This window comes from Trachemys scripta, chromosome 5 (genome assembly GCF_013100865.1).
Source record: "Trachemys scripta elegans isolate TJP31775 chromosome 5, CAS_Tse_1.0, whole genome shotgun sequence".
NCBI lineage: Eukaryota > Metazoa > Chordata > Testudines > Emydidae > Trachemys > Trachemys scripta.
Window position 1 is genome coordinate 38,130,059 of NC_048302.1, and position 27,779 is coordinate 38,157,837.

Below are 27,779 nucleotides of genomic sequence, written 5' to 3' on the forward strand. Positions count from 1 at the left end.
GTGAGATGAATTTGCACTACTTGTTAAGAATTCCCTTCCTTAATAATTTAGCAGCATTACCAGCTACCTTGGAGGAAAAAACAATTACCTACCTTTTTGTAACTGTTGTTCTTCGAGATGTGTTGCTCATGTCCATTCCATTCTAGGCATGTGTGTGCCTGCGTGCACAGTCGTCAGAGATTTTTGCCTTAGTGATATCTGTAGGGTCGGCAGTGGCGCCCCCTTGAGTGCCGCGCTCATGCGTCGGTATATCAGGTGCTGCCGGCCCTACGTCCTCTCAGTTCCTTCTTGCTGGCAACTCCGAGAGATGGGCAGGAGGGTGGGTAATGGAATGGACATGAGCAACACATCTTGAAGAACAACAGTTATGAAAAGGCAGGCATCCGTTTTTTCTTCTTTGAGAGCTTATTCCTGTTGATTCCATTCTAGGTGACTCACAAGCAGTGTCAATGAAGATGGGCTCAGAGTTCACGATCTTGGAGCATGCAGTACTGCTCTGCCAAAGCCAGCATTGTCCCGGGCCTGCTGAGTAAGTGCATAAGGGGACGTAAATGTGTGGACAGCCGACCAGATAATCATCCGGCACCAATAAGGCCACCGACACAGCCTCGGGTGCCCAATCGTGCTGCTGGAGTCAAGGCAAGAAGCTGAACTGCCCTTCTGCCAGAGGAATCCCCTTCCAGTGACCACAGTGGGCCCTGTGACCATGGTGGGCCCGTTGATGCTTGAGTCTGACTGTTGCCCCTGGAGACCAGTGCCCGGAGTGGGAGGATTGGTGCCGGTATCGAGGGGACAGGTTCCAGTGCTGGGAGGACCAGAGACGTGATGGGGAGCACTCCGAAGTGGCAGGGAGGACAACAGGTGGGAGAATAAATGGTGCTGGTAGTACGGAGACCGGCGCCTCCCTCTAGGCAACCTGCGTTGCGATGGTGGGGACTGTGATCGCGGTGCCAGTGACCCAGAGCTAGCCCCGGATTTGCGACACGGAGGTGGAGAGCCCTGTCTTGTCTCAGGGGATCAGCTGCACTCCACTGCCCCCTGAGGGGTCTTAGCAGCTGGCTTGCCCTCTTGGGGAGCCTTTTCCATTTCCTGCAGCACGTGCTGTATCGGCAGCGCAGGTGGAGGCCTCTGCTCTCTTGCTGCTGTGGAAGCTTGAGAAGGCGTTGGTGCCATCAGGGGGTTGGGTCCCATACTGCTCCTGGGAGTTGTTGTTGGTGGACTTTTTAAGGGGCTAAGGGCCCTGACCGGGGAGGCATGCATACGCTGCTCTGGAGTGGAGCTGGGTCTCTTGCCCAATGACCCATGGCCCTTCTTGCCTGGAGCCGGAAAGCCATGGTTCCTTGTTTTTTTGGGGGGGGAGGGCACTGGCGACAGGGAGCGATGCTGGGCAGAGCCCGGTGCTGGGGGTGCATGGCGTGCCAAGGCACTAGGCGAGTCTTGGCAGATGGCTTGGAAGCCGGGTGAAGGCTTCCATGAGGAGAGGCCACAAATGAATATCCCGATCCTTCAGAGTCCTGGGCTGAAAGCTTTTACAAATACGACACTTGTCCTTCATGTGTGATTAAACCAGGGCTTAAACCTGGAAGACCGGGGCATGCCCTGCCTGGGTCGAAGTTCTTGCTGGGACTCTTAACTTCTAACTACACTTAACAACTACTTAACACTAGCTACTATAAACAAACTATTTACAGGGCCCTAAGGCTTGAAGTCAGTAGAAACGAAACCGCTAGGCCTTACAATGCAAGGAAAGGTGCTCCGACTAATCACCATAGGTGTTAAGAACTGAGAGGGCGTAGGGTCGGCGGCGCCTGATATACCGACACATGAGTGCAGCACTCAAGGGGGCACCACTGCCAACCCTACAGATACCACTAAGGCAAAAATCTCTGACGACTGCGCATGCGCACGCTTAGAATAGAATTGACATGAGCAAGCACTAGAAGAAGAACTTATGCTCTTTACACTATTGTCTGGAAGGTAAATGGTCCCTTGCAGATGTTTGGGAACAATAAAAGGAAATTAACCATCAGGTGTCAGAATGACTGGGAAGAAGCTCATTCCATACTCTGGTACCCACCACCAAAAACAACATTTAAAAAAGAAAGGGAAGTCCTGTTGGCAGTAAGAATTTTGAAAAAGGTGTTACCACACATGGCTTTCCTACTTACTGTTGGTTCTATGTTGAGTTCCTTTCTCTCTTTATCTCCTTGGTCAAAAAATTCTGTAGCTACAAGTTCAGCTATCTGTAAGAAATGTCACACAGTGTTCATTAGTTTTAAAGGCCTGGATTTACACTTTCTACTGAGGGTCAAAACAGAAACTGTTATTGCTAGGTGTCTGCCCTGAATGAAAAAGAAATAAGAACCTGATTCTGAAAAGAATTCTGTAACCGTATGCCTGCATGAAGTCCCAGTTGGTTTAAATGAGCCTAAATGCAAAATCTCTAGTATTGAGGTAGGCCCACTAAGCTGTCTCAGTCAAATAGCACAATGTCAAACAAAACATTTTTAGCAGTAAACAAACCAATATTGTATATGTTTTAACTATTTAGCACCAAGATTTCACTATACAAGCAGACATAACAAACAACTAGTATTTGTTACACATCAGTTCTGAAAAAAACGAGCTTATTAGTACATGCATTTCAGCTGTCTAACTCCACTGACCTGAGTGGAGTTGCATGGATTAGAAATCAGGGCCCAATCAGACCCAGTATGTTCTAGAGGCTCTTAAGATATTACAATGCATTGCACTTGTACATACCCTATTCCAAAATTTGCTCTATATATGTTAATAAGCTCAACTCACAACAATCCAGTGAGGTAAGCATTAATTTGCTGATGGGTAAAGTGAAGCACAAAAATGATAAGAGACAAATCTTTAAACTAGAGGTTACACCTAAGATTTTCAAAAGTGTCTAGTGATTTTGGGCATTTCAGTCAGTGGGTGTCCAACTTGAGATACCTGATCTCTGGCTTTCAGAAAGTGTTTACCATATACCCTTTGAAAATCAGGCCCCTTTAAAGTGTATTAAGTTGGAAACGCACACAAAAATGAGAGACCCTAGGCACAAATGTGCACTCACATTTACATGTGCATTTACCACAACAGCACAAGCAAACTGGAAAGAGCATCTAGCCAGCCTTCACAATCAAAATGATGATAAATACACATATAAACAAAGGTCATTTACCTTCTGAGGATTGCTTCCAAAGGCTGCGCCTTCCACCAGTGCCTTTGCAAAGTGGAAGGTGAGGCTTAGGAAGCAGAAGCTATAAAGGACAGCAAACCCTTAGAAAGTCTTAAATTAAGCTTATACCCGTTGTTGAATTGGCCATGGCTTTGTTATTGCTGACAAATCACAAGCAGTCATCAGCATTGCTCTGTAAAAACAAAGAAAATTCATGATTTGTTGTAACATGAAACTCATGTAGCCATTCAGTCTAGAAGCTAATAAATACAGTATCCAATATCAAATAAAATCAAAGCTAGGCTAACTGATGAAATTACAGAAGATGATAAAAATATCCTTTAATGGGGGACTAGATGACTGAGGAATGGTAACGAGGTACTATTCCTTTCTCTTGTGTCATATGGCCTGAGCAAATCTGGATCAGATCAGTTGAGATCAAATCCATTACCACAGGAAAGGCCCATGTGAAAAGAGCTGGCTTCAGTCCGTTTGTTAATGGACAGGTACCACTTTACAAAAATGACTGTCATCATTGACAATAACAGCACCTTTGCTGGCTGCTTCAGGAGGAAGGCTGAGGCCTGAATGAGTCATGGGCATGGACGTTAACTGAACTAGTCTGCCCATGGAGGCAGTGCCTTCAAAACAGAGTGGTAGCACACTGGTGAGGCAGCCTGGGGAACCTTGCCGTGCTGTTGGTGTGGCTGTTCTCTGTCCCTTGTGTTTCTATCCTTCAATCTCTTTCCTTTCATGGGAAATGAATTTGCTTCAAAACAAGCAGCCCTCCCTGAATCTTTCAGCTACAGATTACAACAGTTCAGTGCTTTAAGACAATGCACCTACAGCAAAAGAACAACATAGCATTCTGTCAGGAGTCCTACACCCTTTAGGAACAATAGAAATGCTAGTGGACAGATGCCGCATTATAAAAATCACTGTCATCACTAACAATAACTAGCAATTTTGTTGACTGTTTCAGGAAAAAGGCCACAAGAAGTTATTCATCAGAGTTCATCAGACAACCCCTGCAGCTCTCTTAACAATATTCAGATCCAGGTGTTCATTAACTGACCCACTTGACTTGTGTCAGCTTGTACAGGCCCGGATTAAACAGATTTATGTTGGTTCTACTGAAAGTAATAGTAGTGTGAAGTGGAAAACCTGATAGTTGGTAGTACAGTTTGTTTTTTAAACATCTGCCATTTACTTACAAAAATAGCTCCTTCTGCAGAGGATCTTCCCAGTTAAATTGCTTCTTTCGTAGAAGTTCAAAAAACTCTCCCCTTCTCCTTAAAACCAGTAAAAACAAGAGAAAGATTCACAGTCAGTCTGTCACAATCCAAACACCTGTCAGCAGCTGTTCAGCCAAATGTATCTCTGACTTACTTAAAGTACAGTGCTAAGTCTGTGGCAAGAATGGCTTGTTTTATCATTTTCAGCGTGACCTTGTATTCTTCAATGGAAAGGTTGCTGAGAATCTGGTTTCCCTGTCAAAAAAAACCCCCAACAACAACAGCAAAAAAAGCAGTGTTAACAATAAAACTTGGAACATGTCACCAAATTATTACATCCCCTCCTAGATTCTAAATCACTGGGAGTTGTTTTTTTGTAATTGATAGTTTCTTCCTACTCTGCTTTCTCTCGCATTCTCCCGCCCATGCGCCTGCATAAAAACATACTGCAGTATTCTTGAATAATGGCCCAAAGCTCTGTAGCAGCACCAGAGTAAATGACGGTACATTAGAATACTATAGTATTAAATAAAGCCCCTTCCAAGTCTTTATTTAATCCCAAGAGTTCGTTTTCCACAAGCCACATCCTGGAGCTGCTTCTTTTTTCCTCCAGTAAAGAGACTGTAACAGACAAATATATTGCTTAGGAACTTGCCAACTTATTTAACATACTGTAAACAACATATAAGACTCATTCAATTACAAAATAGCATCAAAAATAAGTCATTGCAGTGACCCACTGCAAAACCAAATACTGGGGATGACGTGAGGAGATCACATCTACAGTGTTTCTTCGCTTCTGTCAGGTGAATCAAGGTGAATCACTTGTACTATTGGGTAGGCCAATATTACCAAGCCTCTGATATGAAATGAATAGTGTAAATGTGCTATTTCTAAATTATTGTGCATGCTGAATAGCTGGTCTTCAAAATTAATAAATAATGTAGCAGGAGATTAAGAATGAGGTCATTTTATTAACATATTTATTTCAATTAGGTTTGGAGTCACTTCTAAATGTCAATGTTTGGCTCCTGGGGTTTGGTTCAGGCCCATCTATAGCCAAAAGGTACTTAATTTATTTTTCAGAACTGTTGTGTGCATGTGTAAGCAGGGATATACCTTACAAGGCAAGCAACACTGACAATTCAAACAAGGGTTCATCAGAGGTCACAGAAGTGGCAACAAAGCTTCTTATTTTCTTTGGTCCAAGGAAGCAGATACTCAAAATGAGAGTTGCAAGGCTTCCCTTATCAGGAAACATTTGGAAAGATTCGGTGACTCTCAGAAGTGGGGCTATGTATTTGCCTTCTTTACCCAAAAAGGAATAAAGATCATTTAGGAATGTATAATACTGGGAATCTATCCAAAAACTAAAAATATAAGTGAAATAGGCTAGGGCTTCCTTCAATGCACACACAAAAGCAAGGCATTTACCGGACTATTCAGGATCATCAGGCACTGATCAAAATGGTGATGCTCCATGATTGAGTGGCAATAGAGTTGAGCCAGCGGATGTTCGCTTCTGAGGAATAAAAACATCATTTGGAGAAAATGAGAAAGCAACTTAAAGGTACCAATCACCTAGCAGCAGTAGCCACACAACTTATTCTCCTCCCCCCACAACTTCATTCCCCGTTGGTTCTCTTTTCCTCTTCTTCCATGTGACTGGGCAAACAGAATGAATGCATTTAGAGAAACATAGGGGAGCACAAATGCAGAAACAATGTGACCACTTTTTCAAAATACTGACAGCTCCAATGTTCTGATTTTGATTTAAACTGGTGCCTGTAGAGGTCACTAACACACAAGCAATGAGAAAATAATTTAAGATTCTTTAAGTGGCAAGAGTCTAAAAATGGGGAAAAAAAAGGACACAGACAGAAAACTTCAAAAGAGGAGAATTTTTTTTAATACACCTACATTTACCTATCAGGTGACTTCTTGAATAAGCAATCTAGGGAGGTGGTTTTTCTGCAACTACTGAGCTTGCAAGTAGCAAATGGCAATAGTAATTCAATCCAAAGCCCACTAAAGTCAATGAAAAAGCTCCTAGTGAATTCAGTAGGCTTTGGATCAGGTCCTATAGGAGTCAATGCCAGCCATACCCTTCTTAGCTTTTGACCTTAGTGACTGCACACCACTCATCTTTCTCATTCTGTTCCAGAATAAATGCTTTGATTTATAATGAACAAGTTACTGAGCTATCATTTCTCCTGTGATCAATAAAAAATCCAAAGAAAAATAGCTTGTGAGTTGTGCAGCCTTTATTGTACCACTGATAGAACAAACAATATGAAACTAACTGTATGGATGCAAAGTTAATTTAAGGATATTGAGCTTATTGTGCTTACTTAATTTTGGATAAAATAGGGAAACTTCTTCTCTGAAGATTTCTCTGTTTTCTCCCTCTTCTCCATTGCATAATGGTGTTCTTTGCTTTTATTACTGAGCCTGGCAAATCTCCTATTTTTAACCATTTGAACTTCATCTCCATATCATTGCCCAGATCCCTTCAGCTAAGGACTAGTTGGGATTCCATCTGAAGCTTGTTTCACTACTGACCCTGTATCAGGCACTGTAGTCACCTATAACCTGATCCTGCAAATCCTTACCCATGTGAATAATCCTTACTTAAACATACAGTCCTATGGGGCTACTTGCACGAGGACAATTTACTCACATGAGTAACTGGAACTGCAGGATTGTGCCCCTCCTAGGAGACGAGTGCAAAGGATTATTGGGCAAAGTGGAAGAGTGTGTGTGTGTCCGAGGATGGCTGCCAATACACCTAGGGTGCAATTCTGCCTCCAATGAAGTCACTAGCAAAACTCCCATTGACTTCAGTGGGGTCAGGATTTCATCCTGATCAGAGAAACACATAACTAAGGAAGGACACAAGTTATGTTCCCATCTACTGTACCAAACTGGGACCAAGAGTGTTGCCTCCTCAGCATTTGCAGCCCCTGCTATTCTGGGAAGAAAGATACCAGTGGTGGGAATAAACTCAAGTTCCTAACATGATCAGTGCACGGCGTTTCCGTTAGGCCCACAGGTCAGGCCGAAGGACACCATTCTTTCTGAATACAGTGATTTGATTATATAACCTTCTCTCATTGCTCTTGCCTTCTTTACACACACGTTTGGGAAAAACTGTGTATCTGCCAAGAGATTTTAAAACTGAGTCCATTTCCTGTAATATGTGCTAGGAGGATAGTTCCCTTATTTTTTTTTTAAAACCTATTGCTCAAGAAAAGAATCTTGTGCCAAGTATCACTCCCCCTCCCCCAACAGAAAAAAAGAATTCATCTCTGGAAAACTCTTTTACTTTTAATTTGGTTTCTACTAGCCTGAGAGATTTAAAAACAAAATCCCTGGAACTGTTGTTAATGAAAAAAAGTAAAGTTATAATAGACTCTGATTTGTGGCATGTGTGAACGTTGGGTTTCGCTGTCTATGACTTTTTCCCAGGACATTTTTGAAGAGTAGATGACGCATATCCAGATGTTTTCCAGGAAATTTATTTTTAAATAAATAAAGGAAAAACATAGCTAACTGGTTCCAATCACTGTTTGTTTGTGGGTTACTGGATTCCCCATTTTCGGGTCAAAGGACTGCCATCAGTTCAGCTTTTGAGCTTTCTTTTGGTCTCACACACCGTACTTGGAACAATTCTGAGCCCCAATATTTGAGTGTGGATCAATAGACCTGAGAGGCAGGAATTTGCTCACTTTTTACTTATTTTCCTATATTTCCTCCCAGTCTTCCCTTCCTCACATGCATATACTTTTCCTCCTCTATGGGCTATCTTGACAGCACCTTACTGTGCCCACCAAATATAAAGTAAGCCACTTCCTCCAAATTTAGCTTCAACACTACTCTCCAACTCTGTCAGAAAGAGATGCTGAGAAATGCATACTGTATCTCTTCCCCAAACCTGGTCAGACACTGATGCAATATCACAGTAATTCTTTTATAACTATAGTGTCTAATCAAACTATTCATTTAATCAAAGCAATAAATAAAGGTCTCATCTGTCTCCCATTCAATACAATGGCCAAACTCCCTCTGACTTCGGTGGTGCTGAATCAAGCCTTAAATGTTAGATATCGGTGGGAAAAAAATTCAAAATCACCTAAGTCACTTTGGAGTATAAGTGTCATTGACTTTCAAGGAGACTTATGTTCCTAAGGGCTGGTCCACACTAACCCCCCAGTTCGAACTAAGATACGCAACTTCAGCTACGTGAATAACCTTAGTTCGAACTACAAGGTACTTACCGCGGGTCCACACATGGTAGGTAGGCTCCCCCGTCGACTCCGCGTACTCCTCTCACAGAGCAGGAGTACTGGCGTCGACGGCGAGCACTTCCGGGATCGATTTATCACGTCTAGACAAGATGCGATAAATCGATCCCAGAAGATCGATTGCTTACCGCCGAACCCGGAGGTTAGTATAGACGTACCCTAAGTGTCTAAGTCACTTTTGAAAATTGACTCAGGCCATGTCTACACTACAGGAAATATAGTGGCATAGCTACAGCACCGTACCTACGCCACCATAACTCTGTAGTGTAGACGGGGTGATGGAAGGGGTTTTTCTATCACCGAGTGACGGTAGCTATGTGGACTGCATCTACACTCGGTCAGCGTAGCTACAATGCTCAGGGGTGTGGAATACCATAAGGATGGTTTGTGTAAGGATGGTTTCTAATTTAGAACATAATGTCAACAATATTTTTATCTGTAAAGTTTCAGATTTTGAATTCTTTACAAAATGTGTCTTTTAGGGCCAGTTCTCCCAAATGGCATCTGCAAATGCTGAATGAATAATTGAGTGCACAAATATGTGCAAATTCAAAATATCTGACCACAGTTTAGGTGACGTATTAAAAATATGGGCTCCACTGACGTCAATGGGAACTGTATCTTTGACTTCAGGGGGGCTTCCATGACCTTGAAAGGAGATTGGTAAATGGAGTCTTTAATATAAAGGGCATCAATTCCAATTCAGCCCAAGGTTTAATGTTATACCATGACCGCAGATGCATTATGAAGATTGACTGCTTTTCTCTGAAGCAACGAGCACAGGCTACTGATATAAACAGGATACTGGAATAGAATGACCATTGTCCATTTTGGCAGGGCAGTTCCTACGTTTGCATGAGGTGTCTCAAGGACATGGTGAAGTAAATATTCTTTTGAATGTCAAATATTGAGAAACTGGAATCATGTACTACAGCAGAAATTTGCTAATCTGCACATAAAATAGTGGTCTCCTTGAGGGGGTAAGTGGGATTTAAGTGGTGAATGGGCCTTCTTCTGGCCAACTGCACAGGGGTGAACTTCTCCCAAAATTCTTAGTTGTGGACAGTGTATGATATTTATGTGTGCATGGTTTGGTGATGACCAAAGACAATTTGCTATTGGACTGACATTTCTGTAATTACAATTCTAGCTTTTCAATTTTATTGATAGAATTGTCAGTGACAATTCAATAATGATTTAAAGTTGATGGGCAAATTGATAAGGACATGAATTAAGGATCAGTAGTTCCATATTGATACCAAAAGCAACACCACATAGTAGTATGGAATAGAATGCACTTAGCACTATGAGATAAGACTTCAATTTATCACTTCTTAATAAGTTTTAATATCCTATTTTAAACTCATTCTGAAACTTCCTACATACTACTAAATGACCAGCTTTGTTTTATTTTCAGTAATTTCTTATTTAGCTTCTGTTTTTATTAATTAAACATACATTCTTAAGAAGTCTTACATCTGTATTTTAGCCTAAACAACCCACCATTCAATGAATTCATGAGAAACATGAGTAGCTGATCAGTTAAAATTACTTAGTCATGGTGTGTTTATCCTAATGTTCTCAGATTTATTGATTTGCAAAACTCATTAATTCACAAAGGCTCCCCCTGTCATTAATGCACATTAGCAAGATTCTACTCTTTCTAATTTTCTGTTTTGTTTTTTTATTAATTTCAGTGAAATAAGAAAATATATCTGTGCTTTCCCTTCCCCTCCTAACAGACTTGCTTACCTCTGTATATAAGAGTTATTCACCCCTCTGTGATCCAAATCATGGCTTAGGGCTGCTATCAGCAAAGCAAGTATCTCTAGGTCAGTCAGCTTGTTCTGTATGTAATAGAAAATACAAGAAGATGTCTGTTAGCTTTGCAATACAGATTTGATACTAAATGCATTAGTATTTTCAGTATATACCCTCTAGAACTTTGATGGTTTTAGTCAGAATAGGACAATTAGTTTCCTCAAAGAATTAGACTTTTAAGGAACAGGTTGATGTATTAAAAATAATAGATTAGATCCTCCTCTGGTGTAAAGCATAACAATAATACCTAGTTCTTATATAACTCGTTTTATCTGTAGCTCTCCAAGTATTTTACAAAGGAGATTGCTATCATTAGCCCCACTTTTTTAATATATGGGGAAACTGAGGCAAGGGGAGGTGAAGTGATTTCCCCAAGGTCACCCAGCAAACCAGTGACTATGCTGGGAATTGAACCCTTGTCTCCTGAATACTTTATTAACTAGACCGCACTGCCTCAGTGGAGCTATACCACTTAACATTAGTTGAGAAATTAGTCCCATATTTTAGTCAAAACCTCATCAAAGAATTATCTTTGGAGTTTGGACTGATCAGGCAATAGAGCCAGGTCAAATGTTCCACTGATCACTGGGCCAATAAAGAGATGGTAGTTTAAGGATCACAGGAAACAAAATCAAACACAGCCTGGCTCATTTTTAATGTATTTGTTTCCAGAACCCAAAGCAGAACTATTCTGCAAAGAAGCGGGGGAAGAGGAGAAGTCATAGCTACTCCCTGGCCATTTCATAACTCCAACATAGTGAGAAACAAAAGCTGGTGAAAACCTACAGAATCACACAATATCTTCTGAATGTGAGAAGAACACCGCTGCACAACAATAAGGGCAGGAACTGAAAATTTTAATCTCTCTCCTTTTCAACTGGTGGCTACATGGCTAACTGGCATATATACCATTTGAAGAACAAATTCAGTCAGTCAAATTCAGTGGGGCTGTTCCTACTTCTACAGATGATGAATTTGATCTGAAGTGCAGATGGCAAACAAATCAGTCTGGAAATAGCTGGCTTTGTGATTCTGTTAGGCAGAGTTGTGTACCAGTGTTTCCCCCCCCCCCGCCCCATTCCGTAGCCAGAAAATATTGAGAGCATCTTATTCAATGCCACTTCTGATTCCAGGACCCATGCCATTTCTTCTGCTTCTTGTTAATCAGGCTGAAATGTATACAATGTGTACAATAATGGAGCGATTATAGACAATGCAATAGGGGCTAAGAAGGTTCCCCAAACCCTTGGCCCCTAAGCTATTTGGATCTTCAGAGATCTCCTGTCTGTGGAGGCTAAGCACAAAGTGAAGGTGACATGTCCAATTTTTGCTGAGCATGAAGGATTCTGTCTATGAAGAGCTTTGCCTCTATTCATTATTAGTGTTACCTTTGGCTTTAGATGGAGACACTTATTTGTCCCAACAGAAGTTGTTGTAAGATGACACAAACCGATTAATAACAGGGGTTCGTGAATTTTAAAAAAGTTCATATTTGATATTTATGAAGAAAGACATTGTAGTAAGGTGACTCTTTTCCCCTGTACCTTCCTGACCGGTGTATGATATAAGCATAAAACTCAAAAATGCAATTATTTAACTTAAAAGGAAAGGACAAAATCCTGTAGATGTCTGGTTTGTGCCATTCTCATTGGAAGCACCTACAGGATGCTGCAGCAATAATTTAATAATACAAATTTCTATATTAGAAGGTGGAGGAAATAACCCGGGGAAAGCCATTTTAGACTTGATTCTGACTAACAGGGAGGAACTGATTGTGAATCTGAAGGTTTGTCAATTTGAGTACAAATGATCGTGAAATTATAGCTTTCATGATTCAAAGGAAAGGAAAAAGTGAGAGGAGCAGAATAAGTACCATAATACAGACTTTAACAAACGTAGAGAACTAGAAGTAAGATTTTCTTCCCATGGGACCTAAGAGAAAAAGGAGCTGGCTGTTTCTCAAAGAGACAATATTAAAGCCACAACAGCAAACTATCCTGATGCAAAGGAAAGAAAGGAAGAATAGTAAGAGATGAATATGGCTCCATTAGGAAATCTTTAATTACCTGAAAATCAGAAAGGAATCTTACATGGAAATGTGGACAAATTGCTAACGATGTGTACAAAAGAATAGCACAAGCAACTAGGACTAAGGCACAAAATGAGTTATAACTAGAAAGGGACATAAAAAACAAGAAGAGGAGGTTCAGAAGAGAAGAGAATACAATAGGAGCAAGAGAAAGACGAAGGAAAGTATAGGTCCTCTACTTAACAAGGAGTAAGTGCTAAAAACAGATGACATCAAGAAGGCTGAGGTGTTTAATGCCTATTTTTCTTCAGTTTTCACTAAAAGGGTAAATTGCGACCAGCTACTTAACACAATTAATATTAACAAGGGGGAAGGAACACAAACCAAAATAGGGAAAGAACGGGTTAAAGAATATTTAGATAATTTAGATGTATTCAAGTCTGAAGAAATTCACCCTAGGGTTCTTAAGGAACTAGCTGAAGCAATCTCAGAACCGTTAGTGATTATCTTTGAGAACTCATATAGAATGGGTGAGGCCCCAAATGACTGGAGATGTGCAAACACGGTACATATTTTTAAAAAGGGGAACAAATAGGACCTGCGGAATTATAAATCAGTCAGCCTAACTTTGTAACCTGGAAAGATACTGCAACCAATTATTAAACAATCAATTTGTAAGCACCCAAATAATAATAGAGTGAAAAGGAATACCAGCATGATTTTGTCAAGAACAAATAATGTCAAACCAAACTAATTTCCTTCTTTGACAGGGCTACTGGCCTAGTGGATGGGAGGAAGATATAGAAGTGATATATCTTGATTTTAGTAAAGCTTTTGACACAGTCCCATGTGACATTCTCATAAGCAAACTAAGGAAATGTGGTCTAGATGAAATTACTATAAATTGGGCCCAAAACTGGTTAAAAGACCATATTCAAAAAGAAGTTACCAATGGTTCACTGTAAAACTGGGGGACATATCTAGTAGGATCCCCAGGGGTCTTCCTGGGTCTGGTACTATTCAATATTTTCATTAATGACTTGGATAATGGAGTGGAGAGTATGCTTAAAAAATGTATTGAGGATTCCAGGATTAGTATTCAAAACAACCTTGACAAGTTGGAGAATTGGTCTGAAATCAATCACATGAAATTCAATAAAGACAATGCAAAGTACTGCACTTCAGAAGAAAAAAAAATCAAATGTACAACTACTAAATGGGGAATAACTGTCTAGGCAGTAGTACTGCTGAAAAGGATTTGGAGGGATTATAATGGATCACAAATTGTATATGAATCAACAGTGTGATGTGGTTGCAAAAAAGTCTAATATTCTAGGGTGTATAAACAAAAAATATCATATGTAAGACACAGGAGGTAATTGTCCCATTCTACTCGGCACTGGTGAGACCTCACCTGGAGTACTGTATCCAGTTCTGGTTGCCACTCTCTAAGAAAGAAGTGGACAAATTGGAGAGAGTCCAGAAGACAGCAACAAAAACGATAAAAGGTTTAAAAAACCTGACCTATTAGGAAAGGTTAAAAAAAAAAAATAGGCATATTTAGTCTTGAGAAAAGAAGACTGAGGGAGGACCTAATAAAAAGTCTTCAAATATGTTAAGGGCTGTTATAAAGAGGATGGTGATCAATTGTCCACTGAAGGTAGGATAAGACATAATCAACTTAATCTGCAGCAAGGGAGATTTAGGTTAGATATTAGGAAAAGCTTTCTAATTATAAGGGTAGTTAAGTTTGTGGAGTCCCTGTCATTGGAGGATTTTAAGAACAGGTTAGACAAACGTCTGTCAGGGATGATCTAGGTATACTTGATCCTGCCTCAGCACAAGGGGCTGGACTATATGACCTCTCAAGATCCCTTCCAGCCCTACATTTCTGTGATTCTAAGGTCAGGTTCTGAAGTCTTCAGAGAAGATGGACTGACTTCAGTGAAGATATTCCAGACTGACATAGGTCTTACTGAGATCAAAACTGGGTCTGTGCAAGTTTACAGTACTTAGTTAATTAAAAGGCTCTTAGGGTGAAAACAGTCAAACATACCTGAAGTTTACCCGATTTTAAAGCAGCAAACATACATTGGGCTGTGTTAAAGGCATGTCTCCAATTGTGATATGCAACGTTTTTTCGATAATTTTTCTTCACACTCAAAATCCATCTGCAAAGAACCTTTAACAAACAGCATCATTCAGTTAAATGCAAAATACACTACAACTTTAATCTTTTCACACACAAAAATAAAATAAAGAGAATTCTAATTATTGTAGATTTAATGCGGAAATTTTTTCATTTTTACTTGTCTTCAGTAGAGTTTAATATTAACACACTTTTATGTAAAAATATGGATAAGGAAAATCTGTGTCATCTCTTAGTTTAGCTTCCTCACTTCCAAAACCTAGAGTTTGCTAAACAGTTCATAGGCAACTGCAGCTTTGTTTTATTTATTATGTGGACACCTGTATTCCTAAAGTTACCAGTTCATGACGTGAACCAACAGCTAAATTATGGTTCCAGGTACACTAGTGTAGACCTACTATTTGGAGTTATGCTGATTTAACTGAATGAAGAAGTTGTTCACAGTATTTGTGTGTTCACCAGAACCTGTTTCATTTTGAATTAGAGGGAACCCTAAAGGTTGTCTGGAAAAGTGGACTGGAAAAGTGAACATGAGCTCCTGCTTCACACCAGATGGAATCAAAGCATAAGAAGAGACAGATGGACCTTGTAAATCATGTAAGTATGATATAAAGGCTTTTAATGCTTATCATATTGTTTGTTGTTATTATTTATGCAGATCCCTGCTAGGTGTTTTACAGAACAAAAAGACATAGATTTTGTCGTAGTTTTATGAAAGTGAAAGGTATAAAGGCCAGATCTTCACATGGTGTAAATTGGTCGAAATCTGTTGGCTTAAATGGAGCTATGCTGATTAATGACAGCTAAGGATCTTGATTATCATTTTGTTTAAGGAAATTTTAGTGTTCTTGCAAAAGGTGACACATTGACAGCAATGGAAAATTAACATCATCCGTTCACAAAAAAGAGCAAGGAGCAACAGGCAAGAGCAATAGAAGCTGCTACTCCTGTCAATATGCTTCAACCTGAGAATGGAGGGATCAGAGCTGGTGGGAAAAGATAGCTCAATTTTCCATGTCCATTAATGCCTGGGTGTTTCTGGCGAGGGTTCCAACATGGGTGCCAATTGTGGGGGTGTTTTTTTATGATGCAGACACCTGTACATTAAGAACTGGATAGAAACCGACTCATTATATGAGATGGTAAGGACTTTGGGTCTCACTTTCACCCTGGTTCTATCTGAATTGGAAGATATGCATTAGTCAGACACAAATAATTGGGCTCAATTCAGAGGTAACTGGGTGAAATTCGATAGTCTGTGATATATATAAGGGCACGTCTTCACTGGTAACGTTAAAGCGCTGCCATGGCAGTGCTTTAACGTGGCTTGTGTTGTCGTGGCATAGCTAAAAAACCACCTCCATGAGGGAAATAGCTACCAGCACTGGGAGTGTGGCTCCCAGTGGTGCTGCACTGTCTACACTGGCACTTTACAGCGCTGAAACTTGCGGCGCTCAGGGGGGTGTTTTTTCAAACCCTTGAGCGAGAAAGTTGCAGCGCTGTAAAGTGCCAGTGTAGACAAGCCCTAAGAGTTAGATTAGATGATCTAGTGGTCCCTTCTAATCTTAAATTCTAATAATCTTAAAATATACGAATCTATGAATTGATGGTCTAGTTGAAAGGCTCTGTATCTCACTACCAATTGCCCCAGCTATGCAGTCCCCCCTAAAATTGGTCTTGGCTGTGTGTTGAGGACACACACACATTTTTGGAGTGAAGTTGTCTGATGTTTTCCCTCCACATGTAAATAGCAGTCTGCAGCTTCTGTACCTCATGTTTCATTTGGAAATTCTGCACCAGGTTGAGATCGGTGAACATTCGAATTGAACACAATGTTGTCTCCATGTCGGAAAGCTCAAAGTCACTGAAGTAGAAGTCAGTTAGCTTGAGAGATTGTGCAGATGGCACAACAGCCGTCTTGGGAAAAATAAAAGAGAACAAACTGAGCAGTAGCAGTTAGAAAGTCTGGAATAATCACATCTTTTTGCATCAGGAGAACAGCAGTATTCTGATAAAGTTTACCTTTGCATTGTACTGAAAGCTGGTGACTACATTCCCTTGATTATCTGTCCCGATCCTTGTTTGTTCAATGTTAATCTTATTTGGTTCTTAGAATTAATGTAAATTTATCCATAAGCCAAAATTATTAAAAGGGTTACCTGGACCATCCTTCTGTCACCTAAATTACCCATGGCAATAGGCCATTGATTTTTAAGCAGGTTTTAGCTACAATCTTCTAACATGCTCTACTGAAAATGTTCAGAGGCTTGTGAATTAGGGACTCAAAAGGCACTTCTCGGACCATAAGACCCTGCCAAATTTCAAGTTCCTGCTCTAAACCCTGGAAGCACTAGACCTAAACAAAGAAACAGCTGGAAACTGTTTTAAAGTGGATCAAACTACCTATTTTCCTCTAACCTCATTCTCAGAAATGGCTGAAATTTTACTGCTGAAATGTTAAAAAAAAAAAAAGGGGGGGGGGAGGGGAATCACAGCAAGGCCAACCCTTGGCATGGAAAATTTTGGCTCCACCCATGGCAACTTAACTTTCAAAATCTGGCACTGCATTTAGCACTAACTATTCCAATGTCTCCAAACATTTTCAGTTTCTTTATACAGCAGTGAAATTCACGATATAAGCCCCTTTGCGGCATCTTCAGGGCCTTTACATTAAGGATGATAGAAATAAATATCAAGATGAATGAAGCAGAGTCTGGCACTATGATCCAAAAGCTCATACTGGTTTTTTGTATCAAATAAAAAAAGGCAGGATTTTCCAGTGCAATTCCCTTACACCTGTTTCAACTATATATCTATTGATGTGTTTTTTAAAAATCAGATAAAAGTCAAGACCGTGAAAGATAAAAAGGAGATCTGTGTTTTATCTTTCACCTTTATTCTTACTGAAGTCCAGGAATATTTCTATTAACATTAGTATCGTAATCATGCTGCTCAGCTCTCCCTTGGTAGAAATTACATTCTCCTTTCATAACCGCATTTACATTCTTCTCACTTTATTGCTGTGTATTACTTAAATCAGAAATGTAGAATCATGAAATTGAAATGGAAACTGACATTTAAGAAGGAATCCTACATTACAATAAACTGCCTTGGTAGGTGAAAGGGCCATGCACTTGGGAAACCTAATGGCCACTCAAAGCGTAACTCCAAATGCTACAGCTTTTTCACATTGTTTCCCAGTGCAAAAACAATGATTTAGTGAACCAGGACTACTATTTTACTTTGCTTTCCTTGAATTCCCAACGTCTTCCACTTCTAAAATGTTGATAATAAATACATTACATCACAACATTTATTACACTCATTCAAAGTAGTTAAAGGGGGGAAAAAGTAGTTCTGTGTGACCCCTTATTCATCATGGTCATGTAATTAGGATATGTTTTGCACAAAGTATGCCTTGTAAGGTATCATTCTAAAAGTCTTCATCTGCTAGACATTAATATCTTGTTGAATTGTATGTGCTATCATCGTATGTGAAGTTATGAAATTTGGCTAGGTATGTGTTACTGAAACATGTTGTGAGGTTGAAAACACCCACAAGCAGCCTTTCAGGTACAACAGCAAAAAGGCCAAACAATGTTAATGGCTTATTGAGGAAATGCATACAAGGACTACCCCAGGGACTGTGTACGATAGAAACCTCTCAGAGATAGCACTACACAGTGGGAACTGTTTGACCCAGGTCACAGCAAAAGAGCTTTCCAGAAAGTGGGAAGAAGATATAAAAGGGGGAAATGTCATCATGATGGCACCTCACTCTCCCTACAGCACAACTGAAACACCTGAGGAACAAAGACTGAACTAGGGGAAGTGATGGTCCCAGGCTACAGGGATTTCTAGCCGGTGTATGAAAACCTGGCAAACCCAAGCTGCAAAGCCAAGGCAGCTTGTGCCTTAAGAATCTGCCAGCTGGCTTATCACTCAGGGTGAGAATTTGCTAATTTTGCGAAATAACTCAGTTTGAGTTTTTGTTTATTTACTAGGTAATCTGCTTTGATGTGTTTGCTATCACTTATAGTCAGTCACTTAAAATCTATCTTTTGTAGTAATAAATTTATTTTATGTTTTAATCCAAACAGTGTGCATTTGACTAAGATGTCTGGGGAAAATCTTTGCTTTGTTACCACAAGTGTGCATGGCCCTCTTCACATTGAGGGAGAGGCCGACCAGGTATTAAACCCATATACTAGCCAGATTTGACCAGGGTAGGACGATACTGCTCTAGGGTCCTAGGCTGGTGGTTAGAGAGCTTGCCTGTAACTGCAGCTGGGTGTGTTCCTACCTGTGTGAATGCTGGTGAAAATGCAAGTTTGGGGGGCTTTGCAGCTTGTCACAGCAGCACAGTGTGAGAGGGAGCCCAGGCTGGTGGGTCAGAGGGCTCAATGGTACCCCAGTTCCAGTGGGAACCCGTCACGCTGCAGTCGGAGTAATTTTGTGATTCTTAATATGGGAGATTCTGATCTTTTCCCCAATAAATTAACGTCCCCTCCAATGAGAGATTTCAACTGTCTTGAGGCATATTAAACACAGAGGATATGAGCCTGGGTGTCTTGGAGGGTGAAACTCGCAGGATTTTAATAATGCAGAGTGCAATGGCTTGCTATATCATCACCATCCTTTTAGTGGTGTATCAACGTTCCCCCTAGCTATACAAAGTGAAGCAAACACAAGGCCTTTGCAACCAGATCTTTCATGAGGTAAAAGGATGTACACAGCAGGAGCTCAGCAGGATATTTTCTCATGTCTGCATTCTGACCTCTTCTATAACTTATCTCTTTCTATTCACTGATCTCCTGCCTTTGATGCCCACGTGGGAAGAAAAGCAACAAGCTTCTCCCCAACCGAGAGATAGAAACCACAACTTTCCAGCTATACATCAAAACAACTGTGGCTTGGTTATTTCTCCTCTCAGTTCCCAGAGACAACAGAGCTCCTTCTCCCGTGTCGCTGTTTGAAAGCCATTTTAACTATTGTTCCTCGCTTGTACTATTGAAATACACTGTACCTTCTAAATGTAGTATTAACCTCCCAAACAACCACTTCTTTCATCCAAAATGTTCACTTTTTCCACCTCAGCAAAATTACAAACCGGCACAGCATAGGGAAGGAAAGAAGGGGAGCTACCGCTACCTTTCTCTGCGTAACTGTGGTGCAATGAGCTGGCCTATAATTACTGTTGCTTACTGTATGTATTTTGATCGTGTCTGGAGGCCCCAATTAGGGACTCCAATCATAGTCACCTGGTGAAAATATTCTTTGAGGGAAGCTGAGTGAAACTGTCAGGCCCTGCTCTCCAGTGTGTGCGTATGGGTCACTCTCTCTATCCTGGCCCAGTGTGGAGGAGAAGCCCCGGTGAGTGTGTGACCCAAGGACCTCTTGATGCCAACTGGGGTACATAATGGTTACAGAGATTCTCTGGGTCTGGTATCTACATACTAGTCTGCCAAAGATTGCCATGTAAGTTCTCTAATGAAAGCCTGTGCCACACTCATAGTGAGATGCATGTATGGACAATATGTGAGGAGCTATGGATAGATACTACAAATTATGTTCTCTAAGTCTGTATGTAAAGGTAGGTCACCAAATGGTGACCCATATGCTCCTGTAAGGAGTGGGGAAAGAGATGTTTATCTCCCCCTAGCTGGTCATGTAAAACTGAGTTTTATATGGGTCCCAAGGGATGCCCATTTACAGTTTGAACAACATGCTAATCAGTAGATTGTGGGGACTTTAAGAACTAACAAGAACAGCAGGGCCTGTTTAGGAGAAAAGCTAATGAACTTTTGGAATTATTCAGATGAATCCCCAGTATTCCTTCAGTCTGTGAGGACAAGCCACCAGCAGGCTTGAGCTTATGAAATAGGGCTCTCAAACAACCTGGTTGAAAATACTGGGAAAAAGGAGTTGGGGTAAACTATCCTGTAGGTGTTAAGTTTAGGCTCTAAAAACATGTTATGATTTTGTTTTATCTATGACCATTTGTTTCCAATATTCTTCCTTTCCATCACTTGAATCTCTGTTCTTTGATGATAAACTTATTCTTGTTTTTACTATAAAAGTATCTAAGTGCTGTGTGTTAAGTGGAGTGATGATTTGGAGTTAAAACTAATAAGCTGGGCTGTACTATTCATTCAAGAGTGGTGAAATCTGTGAGTGCTGTGAGTGTGCAGTGGAACAGAGGCTGGCACTCCACAGGGACACTCGGAGGGTTCAGGGGTTGGTGTGTGCTTATTGTTTGCCTGCAGAGAGATAGCAGAGACCATGGGGCTGAGAAGGAAGTATTTGTACTGCCTGCGGCCGGGGTTGTCAGTGAGCTGATCCATGGCAGCTACAGGCAGGTCTCTTTCACACAACCCTCGGTACCCCTGGGAAGTGTGATAGGCAGGTGTGCACCCTGCATTCACCCCGGCAGTGGCATGGCTCTGCGCTCCCGCCATTAGCTCTTGCTGTGGTGGGAAGATGGGATACTGATGCCAGGGCTAAAGGGGTGAGGGACACTGCAGGAAGTTCCTGCGGGAGCCATAAGTGATTGGAGCAACTGAAGGATGGAAGAGGAGCAGCCAGGAGGTGGTGACATTTGAGGTGATCTGTATGGTAGATGGACTTGGGTGCTGGTGGCAGTGGAAATGCCCTGGGGGGAGTAAGGGGTCATGGACTGACAGGGCACAGGAGTGAAAGGGGAGGTTGGGGGGAGGGAAGTATTTTGGGGATTGGGAGGTTTTAAGAGGTGGGTTTAATGGGGAATGAGCAATGGTGGGGGAGGGTATGTAGGGCTTTAGGGAATGGAGGGAGGGCTCGGGCAGGGTCATATTTCATGGGGATGTTGCTTGGGGGGCCTTTGTGACAGGGTGAGTTTATTGGGGAGATGAGAGTTGGTGTAGTGTGAAGGCGGGATGGGTGGGGCTGTAGCAGAAGAATGTGGTTTGTGGAGTTTGGGTTTATGTGGGGGGCAGGAAAGGGTTGTGGTGTTTATTTGGGGATGGGGCAGCAGGGAGCTGGATGGGTTTAAGCAGTGGTTGAGGACTAGGTCAGGTATTGGTGGATTATTTGGAGGGGTTGTGGGAGAGGCAAGGGGCTGGGAGCACAGGGAGCTCTGTGGCAGTGCCAGTGGCCACAGCTGGCCGTAGCTGGGTCTGGCTTCCCTCCTCCACAGCCCCTTCCCCCCCTCTCTTCTCCTCCTTCTGTCTCACCTGCTCCTCTCTCCCTCACTGACACCAGCTCCAGCTCTGCTGGAAGGGAAGGGACAGACTCGTTTCTACCATGCCGGAATGGGGTCTGGCTCGCTCGGCACTGGACACACTCAGGAAGGACTCTGCCTGCAGCTCCATGACAGGGCCCTGTAGACCCACCTCACTGCCTGCCACTGGGCTCCAGGGACTCTCCTTGCTTGTCCTGTTGCTGGGCCACCAGGTAGTAGCAACATAGCTCACATTTGGTGGGCTAAGCCCCCTCTAGCCCTAGCTACCTGCCACCTAGAACTCCAACGGGCTAACTGCTCAGCACATGTAGATGGGTGCAAAAATGCATTTCAGCCAGTGACTATACTCTGCTTCAGAGAAGTAACCTTATGTAGGACAGCACTCAGGTATGTGCTAATGTACAATCCTAGAATGGGATAGACTTATGCCCATGCTTTCCCAGATCAGGACCTTAAACAGGTTAAAAGTAGAAACAGAACCGTTCTTTCTAGCCATAGACAGAAATACATATTCCTAATGCAGAGAATAAGTTCAGATTTAGGAACAAACATTTACCCTGTATTTAATTAAAACTGGGCCTTGGAGCACCAACTTCCAACCAACTTAAAATGACCCATTTGATCTTAAGAGTTGTTTGCCCTCCAACCTTCCTAAAACAGCTGCCAGATGGCTTCAGAAAAATATGATAAACACGATGACAGGTTTTTGCCATTTCAAGTGTTTTATTCTGTTGCTAAAAATATAAACAAACTAAGAAAAATGCTTTCATGACTGTAAATCAGAAATGGGGTTTGTTGACTACAGATTTTTAAAAGATTTTTTTTTAAAGAAAGAGCAAGATCAGCTTCTTACCCTGGTTTTAGGAACAAAGATTATACTGACACATCAGTTAATGGGCTGTAATACTACACTGGGAACTGTTTGACAATTACTGAATGGGTATTTGGGGGTCTACAATAATTTTAGATGAAAACATCCACCTGACAATTTTCCTAGGAGTCAGTTTTCATTTTAGATGCACAGCAGCAATTTGTATTATCAATACACTACCTTGCTCACTTGCAAACCTCAGTGAGAGTAGATGGGGGGGGTCACTCTTCCATGGTTTCATTTCTCTCTGAGAGGTCTCAGAAGGTAGTTTGGGGCAACCGTTCTTCTAAGCCTAAGATTTTCTCATGTGGTGTTTCTTAGAGCTCTTATCTTGTACCCCCTCTTGTTGAATGTGTATATTCAGTCATTGGAAGAATTAGTGATGAGGCATTAGCTGGCAGTGTTTTCAGTATGCTGGTGATACCCAGCTCTTTTTCTGAATTTCATCTGACCCAAATGCCTTACCTGGTGTTTGATAGGGATATAAGCCTGGAGGAGGACTAGCTGATTGAAGGAGAACTTAAATCAACTCAGCCAGACTCTTATTGCTGGGTTTAATATGCCTCCAGACAGTATTAAGATAGAAGTGATGCTGCTGAGATGGGGTAAGCAGCTGAAGGTATGGCAGAGATCTTATCTGGCCCTTTAACAGACACTATGAGCCCACCATTTGTTACTTCAGTTAAAGATCTGGGGGCATTACTGGATCCCCAGCTGCAGTTAGATGATCATGCAGCAGCAGTGACTGGGAGAGCTTCTTTGCTCATACACATCTGGCCAGGAGACTGAGGTCATTTCTTTTGGTTGTGAACCTTGCTACCAGGATCCAGGCCATTGTCACCTTGAGATTAGACTCCTGCAATGCGCTCAACAAGGGGCTGCAGTCTAAATCAACTCAGAAAATGATGCCAGGGCAGGAACTGGCAGCCTCTTTGGCAAATGGGCTTTCCTGCTGTATGGGGGCACCCAGCCCCCCAGGCTTGAGCTCAGGTGGCCAATCTGAGTGTCTGATGGAGCCACAACTTTCACCCTGCTATTTTTAGCATGCTAGCTCGAGCCCTACTAGTGCGAGTCTGTCTACCCAGGATGGAATGCTCACTCCCAGCTGCAGTGTAGACATACCCTTGAAACCTAACATCCTGCCATTGACCCAGCACAGGTCGCAATCTGAACTGATGAAATTCAAAAAATAAACTGGAAACATTGAGAAATTATTCACAAAGTATATTTTCCCCATTTTTCACCCAGCTATAGAACTAGTCAGAATGTTTTGAACTTTGATGAAATTTCAAAATTTGAAGGAAAAAAATTCCAATAATTTCTCCCCTTTTTTAGGCCAATGCCAGTTTTAATCTATAAAGATCTAAAGCTTTTGGGATCAACTTAGGTGAGAAACCACATCTCTCAAGGTAAGACTCCCTGTGGTACAGCAGAGACACTCCCCCCAGCCAGCTTTAAAAAAAAGAAAGAAGCTGCTGGCAGGGCCTTCTCTGTCAGGAACCCTGCACTCTGGAGTCAACCCCCATCCTTGCTCACAATAGCACAAACCTGCTGACCTTCAGCACATGCTACAAATCCAATCACTTTTCCAGGCTTTTGGAGAGGGAAGGTGAATGCGCTGTGGGTTGGAGTCTGTGGTTGGTGTGTCTTATGTTTTTCCATTTGTGGTTTTGGGGAGGCTGCAGTTATTTTTGTGTGTATTGGTTTGATTGTATTTTTAACATATGGCAGAGGCACCAGAGCCTTGGTATATAAAAACAGAACAGAAAACTCTCCCTCTTTTGGACAAATCAACATAAATAAACAAACAAACTTTGGCATGCTCAGTTGTGCTCATCAGATTGTGAATTATGACCAGCAGAAGGTCTATTGATTTGGCTTGGGTTCTTTTCTCTTAAAAAAATAATTGTTCCTCCAAGAATATGTTATAGGCAATAAAAAGAATGATTCTTTAGAATATTATTCAAACTCTGAATGATGAAATGCAAAACAGAATGCAAGTTTTCTTTTTGATGTCATCTATCACTATCATGTGTGGTTTAATTCTTTTATTCACTTAAAGGAGGCTCACTGAAAATAAAGATCTGTTTCACAAAGAAGCAAGACTGACAAAGGCCTATTGCTCTCTGCAATAGGAAAGTGGAGCAGGCTAGCAACCAGAGGCCCTTCATGGTCCTACAATTTCTACAGAAGGAAAACAGTTCACTAGTGGTCTCTGAATCCTGAGAGAGCCACCAGATGGTTGGGAGGAAATGAGCCACTGGCAGCCTCCCCAGAAGATCTGTGGTGTAGCTTGTTAAGCCACCAATGTGTTATTATTTTACATTCTCTGGATGCACACATGAGACTAGAACAGCGTAAGTGCCAAACTCAAAGAAAGTGAAAAAAGCAAGCTCCCACTGTTAGCCTCAGTCTGAAGGCCAAATTCGCCCCTGACATTGTTTTAATAAACAAATCTAGAAAGCATTTCCAAAGTTAGCAACATTTGCCTTTTGTTTTAAAACTCTTGACTTCAGTTACCACCATCGATCTCAAGCTTATCTTTGGTCACAGAGAGGAGAGCCAACAACGGAGTGAATCCAAACAAAAGTCTGACATGTGTAGGAGTTAGGTACTGAGTGGTAAACCAAGCCATAAACAAGGCAGTAGCTGAGTTGGGAACAAAATATAGAGCACAGAAAAAGTTAGCTGAGAAGCAAACAGGAGAGTGCAGCATGGGAGCTGTTACAGTAGTAGAGTCCTTTGACACTAAGAGTTTCCAAGAAATGAAGAGACATTCCAAAGTATGAAACACCATTTGCCATAATAGTAGTAATACTCTGCACTTCCATAGCACTTTCGATCAGAGGCTCTCAAAGCACTTTGCAGTCATTGATGAACTAAAAAGAATGGCAAACGAAGGATCAAAATCAGTCTGGTGCGGGACATGCGCAACAAATGAAAGAACATAAGGGATACCCATTTTGAAATGTAATCTGCCCTCTCTGATTTGGAGGAAGGATGGAAAGGCTTGAGAGGCAGATGAAGTCAATGAGAAGAAAGTCACAAAGAAAAACAAACTGGAAAGAGACAAAAGGGATCTTCAGGAAAGATAAGGCAATTTGAGAGAATGCAGAGCATAGCGGAAGCTCTGAGAAATGAAGAAAGATGGAGGAACGTGGCTTAAGTGAAAGCTGTAAGAAGAAAAGATAATGCACAAAAAAACTGTTTTAACAGTTGTGCCTGCAATCGGTATTCCGTCCTCAGACTAAGAACCCAGCAGAGATCAGCAGTCCAATCAGTGATCAAGAGGCAAGCCCTGAATGGAAGCCACTAGAAAGAAGAGACATGTTCTCCTGGGTGGTATCTCTGTTGGGGAAAAGTGGCCCAAAAAAGTGTGGCCAATAAAGAAAACACAATTGTTGCCTCCTAGGGACTAGGACGGGGTAGGCAACCTATGGCACGTGTGCCGAAGGCGGCACGCGAGCTGATTTTCAGTGGCACTCACACTGCCCGGGTCCTGGTCACCGGTCCGGGGGGCTCTGCATTTTAATTTAATTTTAAATGAAGCTTCTTAAACATTTTAAAAACCTTATTTACTTTACATACAACAATAGTTTAGTTATATATTATAGACTTATAGAAAGAGACCTTCTAAAAACGTTAATGTATTACTGGCATGCGAAACCTTAAATTAGAGTGAATAAATGAAGACTCGGCACACCACTTCTGAAAGCTTGCCGACCCCTGGACTAGGCTAATAGGTATCAAAGCCAGGAGTACCCTACCACACAGAAGAGATAAGAAGGGAAAAGAGACAGATGAATGGCCTTAGATAAGTTAGAATTATACCTAATGATAACAAGCTTCAATTTTATAATGAAGAATGTAGTGACTGAGATCTTCAGGGAAGAACAAACAGTGGGCATCAGCAATATGTCCCAGAAAGGGAGGAGTGAGACTGAAACATGTCTTGACCTACTAGATGCAGTTACTCATTGGGTAGTGGATGTTAACTACAGAAGTACACAATGAGCAAAGTAGGGGAATACATTAATTATAATATCCCAGGATTAGTATTTAGATAGAGTTGATAGAAAAACAACATTTCTGTCCTGTGGACATTCTGATATTTCAACATTTGTTTTCATCTCAAAGTAGATGAAAACTTGAAATATAAAAAATTTTGTGGTATAAAAAGTTATCAAAAAATTTGATCCAGAAATATCAAAAATTTTCATTCTGGGATATTGTTAAACTCTGCGTCTGCCTGAGCTGCCATGGTGCCTCACGGTAGATGTAGTTTCAGACCCCAATGCCCCCATTCTCCATATGGGCCTAGCTCCCTGGCTAGACTACATCTCCCATGATGCAATGTGGTCTTTTCATGTCCCATGATTAAGGCTGCCTGTCTGCCACAGAGGTCACGGATACTATGACTTTCCGTGACCTCCGTGACTTCTGCAGCAGCCAGCAGCAGCAGTTTGGGTGTGGGAGGGGGCTCAGGGCTAGGGGCAGGGTGTGGGGCGGAGGGGCTCCCCGGCTCCCACCAGCATGTCCCTGCAGCTCCTAGGTGGAAGGGCCAGTCCTGAGCTGCATGCCACTGCATGCTCCTCCCAACACCGCCGTGGGGGTCCCAGGCTGCGTGCCACCCGCTTCCCCCCCAGCACCAGCGGGGATCCCAGGCCAGTCATCCCAGCACCCACACACTCCCAGACTGCCCCCCACCCCCCCCAAGCACCCACAGCCCCCTCACCCAAGTTTTAGTTAGGGATATATAGTAAAAGTCATGGACGGGTCACGGGCCATGAATTTTTGTTTACTGCCCATGACCTGTCCATGACTTTAACTAAAAATACCCGTGACTAAAACATAGCCTTACCCATTCTACACCAATGAAACTCAGCAACAGATTTATTTTCATTGTAATTTAGACACCTAATTAACATAAGCACTTTTGAAAATGTTACCCTGCACATTGG

General features: G+C 41.8%; 1 protein-coding gene across 4 annotated transcripts in view; it reads right to left on the reverse strand.

Moving 5' to 3' along the window:
• The window catches only part of PDE5A (phosphodiesterase 5A), a 99,334-nt gene that overhangs the window by 9,942 nt on the left and 61,613 nt on the right, over positions 1–27,779 (reverse strand). For all 4 annotated transcript variants that reach the window (XM_034771040.1, XM_034771039.1, XM_034771042.1 and 1 more), the window contains exons 12-19: positions 16,499–16,645; positions 14,636–14,761; positions 10,482–10,576; positions 5,860–5,947; positions 4,580–4,680; positions 4,405–4,482; positions 3,320–3,383; positions 2,169–2,243 (exon numbers count right to left, since the gene is read on the reverse strand). In XM_034771040.1, the coding sequence (XP_034626931.1) occupies positions 2,169–2,243; positions 3,320–3,383; positions 4,405–4,482; positions 4,580–4,680; positions 5,860–5,947; positions 10,482–10,576; positions 14,636–14,761; positions 16,499–16,645 (774 nt within the window). The remainder of the gene's footprint in view (positions 1–2,168; positions 2,244–3,319; positions 3,384–4,404; positions 4,483–4,579; positions 4,681–5,859; positions 5,948–10,481; positions 10,577–14,635; positions 14,762–16,498; positions 16,646–27,779) is intronic.